The sequence below is a fragment of the Pimephales promelas genome, chromosome 15 (assembly GCF_988280905.1).
Source record: "Pimephales promelas chromosome 15, fPimPro1.hap1.1, whole genome shotgun sequence".
In the NCBI taxonomy this organism is placed as follows: domain Eukaryota; kingdom Metazoa; phylum Chordata; class Actinopteri; order Cypriniformes; family Leuciscidae; genus Pimephales; species Pimephales promelas.
This window is the reverse complement of record NC_142783.1, coordinates 23319784-23332580: the sequence shown is the minus strand read 5'-3', so window position 1 is coordinate 23332580 and position 12797 is coordinate 23319784. Positions and strand designations below refer to the sequence as shown.

Below are 12797 nucleotides of genomic sequence, written 5' to 3'. Positions count from 1 at the left end.
ATGATGACAGAATTTTCATTTTTGGGTGAACTCTCTCTTTAAGGGGGGAAATTGGATTTAAAATAGTTTTACTAATGCTAGCAGAAAGGTGATGAAAACATTTTCAAGTTTGCAAGGAGGTAGTCTGGCAACTTGGCAAACCGAAAAAACAAACAAAAAAACAGAAAACAGATTTGTTCTCGGCGCATTGAACAGCCTCTATGACAGTTTCATGAACCCGCCCAGCTCAGCAAACGGAGACAGGCGCAGTGTGCGCACAACACTATTGGCTGAGAGCGCAGCTTTACCTGTGGGAAGGTGTGCCAACCAGACAGACAGCAGGATGAATTGTTCTTTGCTCTGATCCACTTCGGGGATTTGAATTCATGCCCTTAAGATCATGGATCCCGTAGCGTCTTGGAGCACCGAGAGAGTCACCGAGTGGCTCAAAGGTAACCGGTTGTGTTTTTGTTTATGTCTGTGTCTTTGTGTTTTTAGAGACCGACAGTTGGTTTCATGTAGGTCGACAGAAAGATTTGGCCGAATAAAACAGGAACGACACAAATCCCTAAGGAATGGAAGGTGTTGGTGGAATGAGGAAGCGCTTTTTAGTTTGTTGATAAACGATCGCGCGTAACTAACAGCAGGGCGTTTTAACAAACTTTAAAAAAACAATATGCAATAGTACTGATACGTCGTTCATCATATGCATAGCGATACAATCTGCTGTTGTCATTCTCTGTGCGAGTCCAGACTGGCCCATGTCTCTGTTAGCTGCTCTCGCTCAGTTCTGATGATCTGTGGTTTCACTTTAACACTCGAACTCTCTACAAAGTTGTTTATACTTCACAATCGTGTTTGTGTCGCTGTGGGTTTAAAATATTTATATTGGTATTATAGTGTAGACCTACTATACTTTAGTAGCTATTGCGTAATAGGCTACTATGAACCATTATGGTTATTTTGTGGAGCAGTTGCTTGTACTTGCATGTCTTTATCCAACTGAAATGTAAAGTATAACATTGATTACATGCACTGCTGGCCTTTTGCTCTTTATGTTGGCTACTTCGTTTTTGCTTTATAATTCCATTGAGTTATTGTATTTACAGTGGCTTAGTAGCCTAATATGAATTAGGAGAACAGTTTACTTAATACTTCAATGAATGTTTCTGAAATTCAATTGTAGGCACATATACCTTTAAAGTCTTTGGCAACTGAAAAGTTCGACCAATATTGCAGAAGAAAAGATGTTGATCACAAATGATGCCAAAGTTTGTCACAATAAGTCTAGGCATAAAACGGGCTATTAAAGCAGCATATAAAACTGAGATGTAAAAGCCATTTGACTTCCTAACCAGGCCTTATCTCTTCTATTATGCTTGCAACAGTTCCACCTAACTTGGTTTCTTAAATCTGTATCTTAACTTCAAATAAGAGCGTCATCCTATGTTTGTAATTCACAGTTGTTTCACACATGATATCAATTTTCCTTGCTTTTTTCCTAAAATTAAATGTTGTAAACAAATCGTAACTTAATTTAACCCCGGCCTTTTGAGTTTAAAGAAACAATAGTAAAACTACTGCAAAATACAAGTATTATATGTACTTTACTAATGTTGTCTAGTTGTGTGTTTGTATAGATTGAAGCCCATATAACCTATTCGACTGTAACAGAAGCATAGAGTCCCTTCTCTTTTTTGTTTGTTTGTCTAAGTGTTTGACAATTGGACATTAGGTTGTATCTTGTGATCATTTAAATCCTGTTTTGGAGCTATGAGATCTCTAAAGGCTGAATAAATATTATATCAAACCAAATGTGATAACAAAGCCTTATATTCACTGTGGGCTAGATTGCATTTTATACTGCATTTCATTTGATTTAATAGGCTAATGGTAAAATACTTTACATGTGTTGTGAATCTAGGGAATAGTCTCAAATGGTTATAAAATCTCTTGGCTGTGGATGTAGTTGCGTAAAAATCTTACGCAAAGGAATTTCCTTCAGGGTCTAAAATCTTTGTGTTTCACCAGCTTAGAGAAAAAAAGCTTAAACTCTGAATGTTTTGAGGGTCACACATGTGTATGAGTTTACAGTGAAGTATGTGCATCTGGTGCTGGTTTTGATCATTCCAAACTAGTGAACAATAGAAATTGCTTTCAGATGAGAATTTCCTAAAATGCTTTTTCCTAAAATGATGTAAACACATAGCAGGTGTGTTTTTAACATGACAGGCACAGCTGGCTGCACAGCTGGGTATTCTTCATCCTCATTTCCTTCAATTATAACAGATATATGGAATTGTTTTGATATGTGTATTGTTCAGTGGGTGGTACCTCATGATGTTGCCATTTCCTTTCATTCATAATGTGTTGGCATCTCACTCTTTCTACTCTTTCAATATTTTTATTTGGGTAACATTTTCGTTTCTCCTTTATAATAGTGACGATTGTATTTTCTTTTTAACTTTATATCTTTTTTGAGATTATATATATATATATATATTTTTTTCATTTTTTTGAAGATTATTTAGAATTTTTAGATGCATTCAGATATTTGGGGTTGGTAAGATTTTTACGCTTGAGGGTGAGTATGCTTATGCTCACCATGGCTGCATTTATTTGATAAAACAAAACAGTGATATTGTGAAATATGAATACAATTTAAAATAACTTTTCTATTTTAATATATAAAAAAATGTAATTTAATCCTTAAATGACAAAGCTGTCTTTATCCAGTCTTAAGTGTCACATGATCCTTCAGAAATTATTGTAATATGCTGTTTTGTTACTTGTAAATAAAGTTTCTTCTTATTATTATCTATGTTAATTTTTGTTTTAAGTTTTGCGGCTTAATATTTTTGTGAAAATTGTGCATTTTTTTCAGCGTTTATATGAAATGGAAACATTTGTAACAATATAAAAGTCTTTATAAAAGTCTTTACGGTCACTGATCAATTTAATACATCCTTGCTAGTATATAAGTATGTATTTAAAGTATATAAAATGTATTTAAAAAATTGGCTTTGTAATGGTTGTATACAGTATTACTTTATTACATTTGTATCCAGTAACATTTGGTACTGACGAACTTTAACTATCACTGAACTTGAATGTCTCTGTGTCCTCCTAACTTATTGTTATATGTCTGTGTGTCTGTTAGGTCTGGATGCTCCTCTGCAGCAGTACTTATTTTCTGAGTGGCAGCTCTCTGGCTCAGATCTGCTGCAACTTTCCTCTTCCAGACTGGAGAAACTCGGAGTGCATAAAATCGGACATCAGGAGCTTATACTAGAGGCTGTGGAAAAACTCTGTGCTTTGGTAGGATTGTGTGTATGTGTGAGTGAGCGAATGGATGTAGTATATGAATGGAGTATTTGGATTTGACTGTATGGTTTGTGAATACAGGGTGTAATTGTATTGTAATAATCCTTCTATTATTTCATCCTATGTTAAGTATTTCTGAATGATTTTTTGGTAGTGTATGTGTTAGCGTCTGCCGTCCAATTTAGAGCCTTTGTTATGGAGGGGAAGAATGCTGTAGCACTTCAATGAGTCACTTTCATTTTTTAAACAGTTATTATAACATTATAGTCTGAGACTGAACTGAGTTGCTCACCCTGCTGACTTTAGCAGGGTCTCGGAGGACATTCATTTTTAGAGCAAAAATGTGACAGTGGACCACAAACCCTGTCAGAAAAATGTGAAATTTAGAGTTATACATAATCCGAAAGCTGATTAAATATGCATTTTATTGATTAATGGTTAGGATAGGACGATATTTGGCCGAGATACAGCTAACTGAAAACCTAAAATCTGATGCTGCAAAAAAATTGAAATATTGAAAAAATTGCCTTTTGTCCATTTTTCCATTTATGTTTGTGATTTTGCTACATGCATGCACTCACAAAAATACATTTGTTAAATATTTACGGTACAAAATTTACAAAATATCTTAATGGAACATGATAACATCCTAATGATTTTTGGCACGATAGATAATTTTGACTTTTTGTTGGCTATTGCCACAAATATACCCATGCGACTTGTGACCTGGTTTTGTGGTCCAGGGTCACAAATATGTTTATTGCTAGCTCGCTGACTGAAGCTTCCAGTGAGCTGACAGTGGATATGGTCCTTGTGCTGTAAATGTTTTGCCTGCTGAGAGGATTAATGTGAACCTGATGGTGCCAGGACTCCCTGCGTGTGTCGTAACAGTAAACGTCAGGCTTAACTGCTCCTGCTTTGCTATAGAGTGAATAGCAGGAGAATTACAAGACCTGTATTTTAGGAAACCTCAAATCTCAGGAATCTCTGTAGACTTGGAAATGTGTGGTGGACATTATGTTGAGTGTGGGTGGGTGTGTATGTGTGTAAGAGAGATAGAGAGAAAGAGGGAGAGATAAATTATATGGAAACATGTCAGACATTTTAGAGTGTAATAAAAGGTAAATAGGGAGTGTTAAAATGAGATATAAATGTTATAAACAAGGTGTATATGTTAATTAAGGACATCAGATGATTTTAATGCAGAGTTGTGATTACTATTCTTGTTAAAATTCAGAACACATGCATTTATAAACATGCTAAATAGGCCTTAATTGTTTTTCCATATAAATCTGTGTGTGTGTGAGACAGACCGTTGTGCCTGTGTTTTTTTGCCTTATTTTAATAGTGTGTTCAAGTTATGTCGGAAAGATTGTATTTATGACTTGAACAAAGTTGTAATTACATGTGAGAAACTTTGAACTTTCAAGTGCTGTTGAGTTTTTGAGTCGGGGCATCAGTGAGAAAATATGGCAGATGCAATAGATGCAGTGTCTGTGTTGATGGTAAATTTGTTGAAATGAAGAGTAGTACGTCCGAATTCGCAGTACTCATAAAAGAGAAGGCAAAACATCATGAAACACCCCTAGAATATTTTATGAATAAAATATCTCTACAGAATATTCCCATTAATATTAAAATTTTTTAGCACACCAGGGTGACTGGGAGCATGAAATAGTCTAGCTATGACTTCTTGTTTCACAGGAATATAAATATGAGGAAACGCAAAGGCCAAATTCCCTTAATCAGCCATCACAATGAGTAAAACCAGTTCTGTGCAGAAAAAGATTGTTGAGCTTCACAAAAGATAAAGTGGCTGTAAGAAAATAGATAAAGCTTTGAAGATTCTCATTTCCATCATCAGGGCAATAATTAAGAAGTTCCAATCAAGTAAAGATATTACGAACCTGCCAGGAAGGGGACGAGTGTCTATATCGTCTTAACGCACAATGAGGAGGAAAGTTTGAGTGGCCGAAGAATCTCCAAGGATCACAGATGGTAAATTGCAGAGATTAGTTGGGTCTTGGGGTCAGAAAGCCTAAAAAATATATATATATATAAATAAACAACCCACACTAAATCCTCCTCTCTCATCCAAAAACAAACTCCAGCATATTCAGTTGTCAGACAATACTGGATCTGTGTTCTTTAGTCAGATGAAACTAAAAAAAGAGAGATTTTTGGCAGCAAACCCATAAGATGGGTTTTGTGCTAAAAGGGAAAAAAGTACCCCATGCCCACAGTTAATTATACAGCTGGATCTTTAATGTTGTGGACCTATTTTTTGCTAGAGCTCCTGGCCTCCAGACTATTTATGGTATCATGGATTAGAAAAAATCCCAACAGATAAAAAATCTAAACCTGACCCCTTCTGCTAGAAATCTTATAATGGGCTGTTGTTGGATCTTCCATCATGACAACGATCTAAAACAACACAAAAATGTCTGACTGAACACAAAAAGAAGTTACTGTAATGGAAGCCAGTTCTCTGACCTGAACCCTATAAAAAATGAGTGGAGTGGACTGAAGAGAAGCACCAACATGGATCTGGGAATCGGAAGGATCTGGAGAGATTCTGTATGGAGGAATGGTCTCTGATCTCATTAGGTCTTATCTCAGGTGTTCTCCAAACTCATTATATGAGAAGACTCAGAGCTGTTATCTGGGCAAAAGGAGGTTGCAAAACGTATTTAATAAAAGGGTGCCAATAATTGTGGCCAACATGTTTTTGGAGAAAAAAAACCCAAACATTTATTTTACAATGTGATTGTGACCTCCCCCAACACACACACACACACTTTCAATTATTTTACTTCAGTTTTTTAAATTAAAGATCAAAAGGATAAACAATGCAGATTTATTTTTATAGCTATCTTTCATCATATTTACCAGGGGTGCCAACAATTCTGACCACAAGTGTAGAACATTTTTAGTGCTTCCAATGCAAGTACTTATTTAAAATGAGTATATACAGAGAGAATAGAGAGAATGTGATTTGGACGCGGCCATAAAAAATGTGCAGAGCAGCGTGGTTCAGCTGGGTCCCCAGGACCAGGATTGAAAACCACTGGAATATTTAACATAGCACCATCATAAGTAGAATATAAAACATAAAAAAAAACTAAAAACACACCTGAGAATAGAATGAATGTAAGGTAGAATGAATGTAAAGAATGTGCAATTCTTTATTCATCCTATTCTTGAAGTAAAATTTAAAAAGATTCATTGCTCTAACTAAGTAAATTGCTCTAAGTAACTTGAATCTGGCGTCATAATTACAACTTCCCAAATTGTAAATACGAACTTTTTAGGAGGAATGAAACGCACCATAAGAATGATATTAAAAAAGGTTCAGCTTTTAAAAACGGGTCTTAAGACCTTGGTTTTTTTTTTATTTCACTTAAAAAAAAACACTTTCTGAAGATGATGTTGTGAATGGCACCTAACATGTTTCCCATGTCTGCACAGACATACAGTGTTGGGGGTGACAGTCTGCGCAGTTTGACGGAGAAGCTGCGTGCAGTGGCTCACACTCTGCAGATGAGCATACAGGGTCGCTGGCGTGTCAATGCCATTGACGGACAGAGCGCTACCAAGCTCCCACAACAGGTACTGCAAGCGGTGGTGGACGTGATCACAGCATCCAATGGACTTGCATCTATGCTCAGCAGGTGAGAAACACAGTATGAACTGCAGAGCGATGTTTACCGTGTTTACCGTAGTGTTGTGATATTTTGTTCATTCTCAGTCATAATGTGTATGTCTTCTACAGGTATCAGTTTGCACAGCAGACTGGATACACGGCTAATGAGAAAGTCACCACTTTGTGTAAAGATCTGGATACCACAGTGCATAAGGTGAGTGTGATCATTAAATTACATACTTTAAAAGCCTTCACCCCAAAATGAAAATTGTGTCATTGGTTTCTCCCCCTTAATTTTTTTACAAACATATATGACATTCCCTCTTCTTTGAGACATTGCTTTTTCCATGCTATGTTAGTGAATGGGGTAGTGAAAACATTCAATACCTTTTTGCAAGTAACATACTGAAATTTAGATTATTAATTGAAAATATTAATTTACAATATTGAGAGAAAACATAAAATATAATGTAGAAATATTTAATGAAATGTGCACTCAGGCAATAGTGACTTAAAAAATCAGTCTGAAGTGATCAAAGTAAATTAGAGGTTCTGGTCATTTTTAAGTCTGTCCATACCACCTATTTGTGGTACTATTTGTGCAGCGTGCTAACCCTCATATTTTTGGAGATGCATGTCCAATAATTGCTTTGCTTGTTTGCTTCATGACTGATATTCAGAAAAAAACTGACAAACAAATTTTTTCATTATGTGTATTCACTACACTTTAAAAAATATTGTTGATTTAACTTAAAAAAATTAAGTAACCTGGTTGCCTTAAAATTTTAAGTTGAACTGGAAAAAGTGAGTTAATACAATCAAGGAGATTTAATCATCAGAAACTCAAAATAATAAGTTATCTGAACTAAATAAATTATTTAAATTGATTTGACAAAAGAAAAAAATGTTGTGATTACAAATCTTGAAAATATTTTTTACAGTGTATAGCCTCAAGAATTCTGAGAGAGAGAGAGAGAGAGAGAGAGCGAGAGAGAGACAGAAGGAGGGGGAGGGGGAGAGGGGAGGAGCATTAAAAGAGAACTGAAAGATCTTTTGGTCGTGTGTTATTCACCTGTGGTGAGCGTACAGAAGAAGAGGTCACATGATATTCACTCCACCAGAAGAGTCTTTCATCTGGATTTGGAATATTAGGTTTGTTGTCTATTGACAATTTTATACTTCAATAGGTTTTGATTGCTTATTTTATTCTCATTTCTCATATACTTTTACCTGGAAAGTTTCACAAGTTTAACAGCCTTACAGTTTACTTGGGTGCATACAGTGCCACACGAACAGATATACTAATGGTAAAACATATCAGTGTCGTTGGAAATCAGATAGCATCTATTTCAAGATTTGTGTTTGCTTTGTCATTCGAAAGGCATCTGAACCATTTGCTCCATGTTTCTTGCAGCGTTCTTGTTCTTTTTAAAGTTTCAAGGACTTTTTGGTGCTGTTTGTGTAACTAAAAGGTTTTGAATCGTTGATGATGTGACTCAGTCTTCTACTCTGAAAGCAAACAGCATTGCTAAGGAGGGGAAGGAAAGTGTGGAAATGAGAAAGAAGCTAAGTGTGTGTGTGTGTGTGTGTGTGTGTGTGTGTGTGTGTGTGTGTGTGTGTGTGTATGGAGAAACAATGTGCAATGTGCACACTAAGTATGTTGACACTTGATGCTATCATCTCCATTCTGTCAGCTGTAACAAACACACACACACACATTGTAAATCACTAAGTAGGCCTAGTTGTTTTCTCTCTCGTGAAGTTTTGTCGCTGAGTTCGTTTTCCTAAAGCTGATGGTATCTTTTCTAATTTAAGTGCATTGTTTGTATACTTCCTGTTTACACTACAAACCATATTCTGTGTTTATTATATGCGCAAATGCTTTCTTGGGCAGCAATGAGTAACTTCTTAATGTAAGGATGGTAGCAGTAAAAGAAGAGTTAATGTACAAACTGAGGGCTGTTCTCTGGGTCACTAATCCTTACATGATCATTCTCACATACAGTGGGGTCCAACATTCTGAGACAAACTGTGAAAATACAAATTTGATATACTGATACTATACTTTTTAATGTTTTTGGTCAACAACACTGCATGTATTTGATAAAAAATGTAACAGAAATCCTTCTAATATGCTGATTTGGTGCTCAAGAAACATTTCCTATTATTAGCAATGTTGAAATCATTTGTGCTGCCTAATAGTTTTGTGGAAATCAAGATATGTTTATTTATGTTTATTATTATTTTACTTTGATTACTAATTGAAAATACATTTCTTTGAAATATAATCTTGCACCATTATAAATGCTTAGAGTTTTGATAAGTTTAATGCATTCTTGTTGAATAAAACTATTCATTTCTTTAAAAAAAAAAATCTTATTGATTCCAAACTTTTGAACAGTAGTGCATATATAAATAATACTTTCATATATTATATTATATATGTAATGTAAGTGTTCAATTAGAAAGTGCAATATACATACATGACCCCATATATGTTTCATTGCATAAGGATAAACTTTTTGTGTAGGTTATATATTAAATAATGACATATGGACTCTTAAATCAAAACAGATCACATCTGACTGAGGCCAGACCACTCCAGTCTCTATTAATAATTACAGTGGGATTTTAAGTCTAAAGGTTTCTGGGAATGGAGTGTTCACTTACATTTTAATAAGTCTGTGACATTTAAACCATGAAGGTGAGTGTAAGAACAGGTGTTTGGGGACAGGTGGGCTTCTAATCTTCATAGAAACCACGTCACCTGAAGCCAAAGTTTCACCATGTCAAGCAAAACTGTCTGGTAATACTAATGTGTGTCATACATGGATGACTGTGTCTTGCTCACTGGTGTTGAGTGGTGTTTTTTGATGAACAGATGAACAAATATTCTGTGACTCCAGGGATAACCCAGATATGAAGAGAAGCTCTTTTAGTCAGAGATATAGTTGCATCTATGCAAGTTTTGGTGCGTTTACCCCTGGGAGTGGACTAATTGGCAGTCAGCTGATGACTTTATCGAGATAGAGAGAGAGGAGTAATGAACTTAAAAATAAGGAGAGGTGAAGGAGTGAAAGACAGATTAATTAAAAGAGAGATAAGAGGCGGGGGGAAGGCAGGGGGTTTAAAATGAGATTCACACACACACACTGAAATAACACATCAGTGGATTAAGAAGAAAAGGTCACATCGATTAGATATTGTGTGTGCTTCTTTTATCTTTTTTACCCTGAATACTTTTTCCCTGAACATTCACGTCTGAAGTATAATATTTGCTGGTTTGTGCTTAGAGGAAATGGTTGTTTTATTTAATAAACAGTCTGTGTCATTGAATTTTAAGTGTCATAGAGTTTTAGAAGGTATTGTAAAACGGTTAGTTCCAATCCTTGATTCTTATTGGTCAATAGCTGTGCTTTATTCATGATAAAACACGGCTATGACCGCTTCACCCAACGGTTCTATTTATCACTGCATGTTGTTTTTATTTGCGCTTTCATACATATTACACAATGGAATGTTGTTGCTGTTCACGGTCAGGAACACATTTTCTTTCTAGCGGATGGAAGGGTTTTAGCGATTTTACTTCATAAAAGTTGCACTAATACATTTTTTTTTTACTTTAATATTTTTATTGTGTGGTAACTGTTTTATAAAAGCAATACTTGAGCAATAAGTAACGGCTGAAGGGTGTTGTTTGGCACGACGCGAAGCAGAGTACAGTAATGGAATGCTTACATACAGTATGGAATGTAAGCTTAAGAAACATTCTAAAATGCCTTATTGACAATATTAAAATGTATAAAGGTTTCTCTAAGAGTTAGGTTTTAGTTATAGGGGCATAGAATCTCATCAGCTCAATGGAAAGTTCCCACCATGATGGGAAATCAAGCATGTGTGTTGTTTATGCCTTGGAGAGGTGTAAATGAATCCATGCAGGATGTGAGGCAGATCTTTTTTTAGTATCTCTAGGTCTGCTGGCCTGGAGACTGTGACCCCTTACTAGAACATTTGATTTAGCGGTTTGTCTCTGCCTAGAGACGGAAGCATTTATATAGTTTGGTCTGCTCCATTTTTGTCATTGTTGATGCAGCTGCAGTAAAACATAGAAAAGGAGAGGGAGAGGAAGATATAGAAAGGGGAGACAACAGCTGACCTGTGTTTTATCACTGAAGGAAGTTCACTTTCTCTTTCTTCAGTGTTAAAATAGAGTTAATGATCATTATCAATGTGAAATGAGGAGCTTTGTTGAGAACTAGAAGAAAACAAGGTAAAAGCTTTTGAGCTGAATGAAGCTCCTTTGTGTGAGGATGTCAGCCTCAATAGAGCTAAAAGACAAGGAAAACTCTGGGGAGACAATGAATATCAGGTGTGTCTCAGATGTCTCTCATTTTCACTCCTTTTCTGAGTTTTCAAATTTAGTTTTCAGTATTACATTTGCTCAGAAAATATCAAAAGCCAAAATATCTAGAGTGATTTAAAAAAGAAATATGAATAAATCAATAAAATTAAATTTAGAGAAAGGGGAAAAGAAATTAAATTAAGCAAGGGCAAGTAGAGACGTAATCTCTCTTCATCTCAATTAAAGTAGCGATTCAGAAACAGAAGTAGCAACAGCTCGTCTTCCATATTGTGATGTATAGGTGAAATGTATTATCAGGAAAAAAATGAAGGGCGGGTACTACTATTGGTTTTTGAATTGTGGACGTTGCACTCAAAAATGGAGGCAGATCTAAATGTGAGCTTGCAGTTGATTATACAAAAGGGTTTAGAGGAATAGTTCACCTTAAAGGGGTCATATAATGTGATTTTTGTACAAGTTAATATGAATATTAAGGGTCTAAATGAAAACTTTGTAATTAAAAATTCTCATTAGTATTTTAATAAAACAGATTTTTACCTGGTCAAAAAACAGCTATGTGTTTACTGATGTATACGTTAGTTCATTGACAGATTGACATTACAACTAATGGTCATGAAAAACTTTTTTCGTGATTTGCAAAGATTAATATAAAGGTTAATAAAACTTTACACTCACTTCTTCTGGAGGTGCAGTGAGGACACAAATTGTTGCTACCGATTCTTTTTTTAGGAGCAGCTTCTTAGCAAAACCAGCTTTTTACTGACCCTCGTCTATAAAGCAGTCTGGCGAAAAAGGATTCGCGCAAACATAAAAGCAGTGATGTTGCTCGTGGGGAATATTCCCTTCGAAAACAAATCTCAGCCACTGCGTCTTCAGCGGTTCATAAAACATATGAGGAGATTAAAACAAAAACACTGGATGGATTTTTATCATTATATGATGGTTGTGTACAGGCACTGCCAACACACATTTCAGTACAATCAACTTGTAAAAGTGCATGTACCATTATATGACCCTGGTGTTGTTCTAATTCCTTAGGCCCTTATTTATTTTATGGACCAGAAAAGGACTTAGTCCATATACTACCAGTAAATGGCAACCAGCATCAAGCTTTTTAAAAAAAAAAAAAAAAAAAGATGTTAAAGGCATCACAGAATAATCCCATGAGACCCAAGCCGGATATTCCAAGTGTTCTGGGGATATATGGATTTATTGAAAAACAAACTGAAATTTAATGTAGTATTTAATGAAATTCTTGAACTTGGCCGTTGGTCTTCTCTGCACTTCTGTATACTGACCTGTGCTTGAACTTTACCATAATGACCTGTAAAAAGACACTTTGGTAGTTTTCTTTGGCAGGGTGTGAATATTGAAGATATTATACTAAATTACATGACCATTAATTTTCCATCCATCCATCCATCTTTTTTTACTTCTCTGAATCTGTATCCACCTGATGTTATTTTACATTATGACTTTGTCGCTCTG

The 12797-nt window shown here is 35.4% G+C and overlaps 1 protein-coding gene across 3 annotated transcripts in view; it reads left to right on the top strand.

The window, feature by feature from the left end:
- Positions 1-226: 226 nt before the first annotated feature.
- cnksr1 (connector enhancer of kinase suppressor of Ras 1) overlaps positions 227-12797 on the top strand; it is a 30082-nt gene continuing 17511 nt past the window's right edge. For 2 of the 3 annotated variants that reach the window (XM_089120391.1, XM_039682582.2), the window contains exons 1-4: positions 227-431; positions 3140-3297; positions 6772-6974; positions 7076-7160. In XM_089120391.1, the coding sequence (XP_088976517.1) occupies positions 380-431; positions 3140-3297; positions 6772-6974; positions 7076-7160 (498 nt within the window). In that variant the 5' untranslated portion in view covers positions 227-379. The remainder of the gene's footprint in view (positions 432-3139; positions 3298-6771; positions 6975-7075; positions 7161-12797) is intronic. The other variant, XM_039682505.2, reaches the window with a different exon arrangement.